This window comes from Pterocles gutturalis, unplaced genomic scaffold, assembly GCF_000699245.1.
Source record: "Pterocles gutturalis isolate BGI_N339 unplaced genomic scaffold, ASM69924v1 scaffold6188, whole genome shotgun sequence".
NCBI lineage: Eukaryota > Metazoa > Chordata > Aves > Pterocliformes > Pteroclidae > Pterocles > Pterocles gutturalis.
In genome coordinates this window covers 12,722-17,389 of record NW_010122841.1, presented here as the reverse complement: position 1 = coordinate 17,389, position 4,668 = coordinate 12,722, and the positions used below count along the sequence as shown (strand labels likewise).

The window sequence follows — 4,668 nt, the reverse complement described above, 5'->3', positions numbered from 1 at the left end:
TAAGTGAAGAAAACTATAAGCGGCAAAGTACAGCTCCCAGTTGCATTTCACATAAAATACCTGCAGCTAGCTTGGGGCGAGGGCCGCGAGTTTTGTCCATGGCAAGTGTTTGGTTCTTAACAGGTGAATGACGCAGAAAGCACGGTGGCAGTGGAGTTCACTCCCACCATTCCTCACTGCAGCATGGCGACGTTAATCGGCCTCTCCATAAAGGTAAAATTGATCAGATCTCTGCCTGAGAGATTTAAGGTGAGTAATCAAATCACTCTGGAAAGCAAAAGAGGGGGGTTGTGTTTGAAAGGAGGAAAGAAAAAAAAAAAGGCTAATAGTGAATAATAACTAGAGCTTTTTTTTTTTTTTTTTGTATTATGGGTGGGGGAAACACTCCAGGAACCAGAGAGGGGAGTGGAGTAAAATACGGGTGCAGAGTTGTGGTTCTGCAACAGTCACGTCAAGGGCTAGTGGGGTTATGGAGGGCAGTCACCTGCAGTGCTCCACGGCACAGGAGGAGCGAGGTGGGTGCCTCATCCCCCTGTCTGAAGGAGGCTTAAGCTGATGGAAATGCAGAATATGAAGTGATTTTAGACTTTATATTATTCTGCTATGTACAGTAACTGGTATTAACAAGAATGTCCTTTTCCCCCCTGTTTTTGTTATTGCCTTATTTTTATTCTTAAATAGTTTGAACTTGAGACTTGAATGTTTTGTTGACTTGTTCTCTTTTTCTTTTGTGATGCTTGTTAAGCTGGATGTTCATATAACACCAGGAACACATGCATCTGAGCATGCAGGTAAGGTTTTCAGTGCTCTGTTTTATGATCGTCTTTTTTTTTTTTTTTTTTAAATTTTGAAAATTAGAGAGGAGGCTCCCACACCTGCAGAGCAGCTGATTAGTATCTGGTACTTCACATGCATCACCTTCCGGGGGATGTTACAGAACAGGAATGTGTAATAATGACACTTAGATACGTTCTGTACCGTACTTTAACCATCTCCTCAGGCAACCTGTGCTCTCAACTAGTTATTGATTTGCCTGGATTATGGAGGACTCAGACAATGGTGAGAAGCTGGGGTGACATTTCTTCTTGTGTTACACCTACATATGCAGAGCTCCCTGCTGCTGAATCATAAACAGCTTCCTGGTTTAATTTGTGATAGCTTTGACTTTAGACTGCACCTCTGCAGTGTACTTAGCATCTGCAGAATTGCTGGTCTACCTGAGTACCATAGCAACTGTGTGATTATGGGTCTCAAAGTAAAGGGATTAAAATAAGAGATTGTATAACAATGTTTTGACTGGTTTCTTGTGGTGTTTTTTTCTGCACAGTTAATAAACAGCTTGCTGATAAAGAACGTGTAGCAGCTGCTTTGGAAAACTCTCACTTACTGGAAGTGGTGAATCAGTGTTTGTCTGCTCGATCGTAATTACCTGATGAGGAAATCATTGGTATTCTGCTGTGTTACATTAATTTTGTATATAAGTGGTGATGCTAGTGTTAAACTATATATATATGTATGAGCAAAATAAAATCACTTGGATTTTCTTAAAGAAATGTTTCATTACTCCTACAAAAATAGCATGTAGGAAATTAGCTTACAGGCATCTACAAAAATATAATGAAAATTGACTTTTAAATTTTATTAGTTATTGCATCGGTAGTTTTTTTACTTTAAAAATATTTTTTTCAACCTGTTTTTACCAGGTTTCTCACTATCCAAAGATTAGTCATAAACTGCATTTTAGAATTGTATTTTGCACACTGGACTTTACAAGTACATCAGGCTAATTTGCAGTTAAAATCTTTACATTCAATACAACTGTATTGGACTGCTGGTATAATTTTAGCTTCAGACATCAAAAATTGTATAAGTTCATGTGTGCAAAGTTGTAACACGTTTTAGCAATAAGTATAAAAGCTTCTAAATAATCTGCCTGTTTTTTATTATATTAACTTGGATTAGCCAGATACGGAGGGCTCTTTAGACCTGTATAAAACATTATTTATTTTTAATTACTTGTTGCTTGTTGTAGGAAATACAGTATCTTTGAGGTAGGCTTTTTTTTCATGCACCTGCCACAATATAGGAGGGAGTCATTCAGAGTTTTCAGTACGAACAGTCCAGCAACCCTCTGCTGAAAGACTTTCCTGGCAAAGTTTGACAGCTAAATGACAAGTTTTGCTTGAAAAGTATTGAGATATAGTAATAACACCTAGCCTGACCTTCTAGTGTGGGAAATGTGGCATTCACTAAACTATTGTCTTTGGTGGAAACTGACAATAGGAAAATTCATTAAGATAGTATTCCAGAGGTAATCTGAACTTTTGTAAAAGATGTTTCTAGACATGGACGACATGGAAAAATAACAACCTGCTAAAGAAATCCTATCGGGTATTTTGGTGCCTGCACATGTGCAATGTTACCTTAATCGTCATCAGTTATCTGGAGAGTAACTAATACATTTATAAAAAAGTAGATTGTGCTCACCTCTTTGATGGTAATGCTTTACATTTCAGTAGTATTTTCTCTTGGAGGGTCTCAGATGCTATTTTAAAAATGGTGAAGCTTACGAACACTATGTAAACCATTGTGTAGTAGTCCACTCTAGTGTGTGTTGAGCAGCTGAGGAAACTGAGGCAGTGGTGACCCAAGTGTAACATCTAAAGTCACATAGCAAAATGGGACAGAAACAAATCCAAATCTTCCCATTTCAGAAATGAGGCACCCAGTTTGCACAGGGCTTCTACAGAAAGCCAACTCGGCAGCAGCCTTAATCTGCTTATTTGGCTTAGCATCCTTTGAATGATCAACACTTGCTTGGACGTATGAATGCAATGGTAAATAAAGACAATATTTGTGTAGTTTTAATGTTGGGAAAGGAGCAGAATGACCCAGCTGTTAATACTATCTTTGCCTCTCTTAATGAATCAGTGAACTGATCAGTTCTGACATTGCCAACCTTTGCACCACAAATGAAACTTCAGCCATGGCAATGCATGCAGGCAGCTTGTAGGCAATGCGCGCTTGGTGGGTTTGCTTTTGTTTGTGGGTTGTTTTTTTTTTTTCTTTTTGATAGAAAATAAATTTTCCCTCCCAGATTTCAGGGAAGAAAGTTTGTTTGTGGGTTGTTTTTTTTTTTTTTTTGATAGAAAATAAATTTGCCCTCCCAGATTTTGGGGAAGAAAGGAATGCAAATATGTGCTGGGGGAAAACAGAAGGATGACTAAGCTGCCAACAGATTGCTTCAGCCTGCACTCTGAGGAGGAATTAGTAAATTACACTTTGTTGAATCTCTGCTTGATTTTCACCACTACATAATAATTGTGTTAAATCATTTATTGGGATGTTGGCACTTGCCTTATGAGGCACCCTGGGTGTGCACTTTTCTTTTCAGAGAAGCAACAGTAACTGGTTAGATTGTTTAAATTTATAGCACATAGTTGGGGAATGACTTTTCAGTAAAGGGACCCTGTGGGATATCAAAGAAAAGATCTGATTTCTGCTACTTAGGGATGGACAGTTCTATTACTTTAGATCTGGATGTTTCTTTAAGTGATGTTTGTGAGATGATGTAAACAACAGTAAGGGCAAACCATAGTTACTTTGCTGGAGATCACAGGTCCTCCTGTACAGGCTCCCTCAGCTTGGATACTTGCTGAATGATACCTGCCAGTTCTAGCAAAAATCTTCTGTTTCCTGGTTGTAATGATCATTAGCTGGCTCCTGCTGTATGGAGAGAAAGTGGGAGAAGAAAACATTCATTTGTTATAAATATTTCCTTTCAGACTTTTCTTTTTCCAGAAAGCTACCCCTAAATTTAGCCTCTGGAATGCTTTGTAATAGGACACATTCCATCAGAAACTATGACCCTCTAGAGCAGCTGTGTTGAATACAAACAGCCTCATTCAAGTTCAGGAAAAATGCCAGAAGCAGACATCTGTTTCACATTCCTAGGCTCTGGGCAGAGCCTAGCAGGGGTGGCTGAACGGCCTTCACTACTCTCACATCTGCAAACACTGCAACAGGAGCTCCCTAGGGCAGCTAGCTGTGTTGTGCACTAGAGTAACCTGCGCTGTGTTGAGCCTGCAGACCAACAGAGTTTGTGCATCTCGGGCTCCACCACTCTGCACATACCCGGGCCTGCCCACACAGTCCTGCTTCCTGGGAGGGAACAGATGTCTTCCCAGCTGCTCTTGTACTGTCATTGCTGCCTAGTACCAGCCATCTGAAACTTTTGAAGACTGTTCATTCCCTAATTTCATCCTAAGTGACAGGGAAGCAGCTCAGCAGCTTTGTATCCAGAGACACCACCGAACTTGGCCATGGAAGAAGTGACAGGAAGAGCTTCACACTTCAATGGCGGTATTTCTTGTGCACCTTGGGTGGAGTGTGTATCACACACTAGGAAGTTAGTTAAAAAAGGTTACTTCAGTCTTCTGGCCATGCTTAAGACTGATGTGTTTACGTCAATAAAGCGCTTTGATAAAGATCTCCCTTTGGAGCACTGATTTATAAACTACATGTTCTACAATGTCTTTTTTTTTTTTTTCCATAGCTGTTAAAAGCATTTCCCTTTAGCCTGTCAAGGTGACAACTATGCAACTTTCCCTTCCTTTCTGAAATTCAGCATTTGGCATAAATACAGACTGAGCAAGTGGCAGAAACAAC

General features: G+C 39.7%; 1 protein-coding gene across 1 annotated transcript; it reads left to right on the top strand.

The window, feature by feature from the left end:
* Window positions 1-123: 123 nt before the first annotated feature.
* On the top strand, window positions 124-1,425 carry FAM96B (family with sequence similarity 96, member B; the record flags this gene model as incomplete). The annotated part of the gene is made up of 3 exons (XM_010077657.1): window positions 124-249; window positions 746-791; window positions 1,328-1,425. Coding segments are annotated over 3 exons (270 nt in total), but the record flags the coding sequence as incomplete, so codon positions are not given.
* Window positions 1,426-4,668: the final 3,243 nt, after the last annotated feature.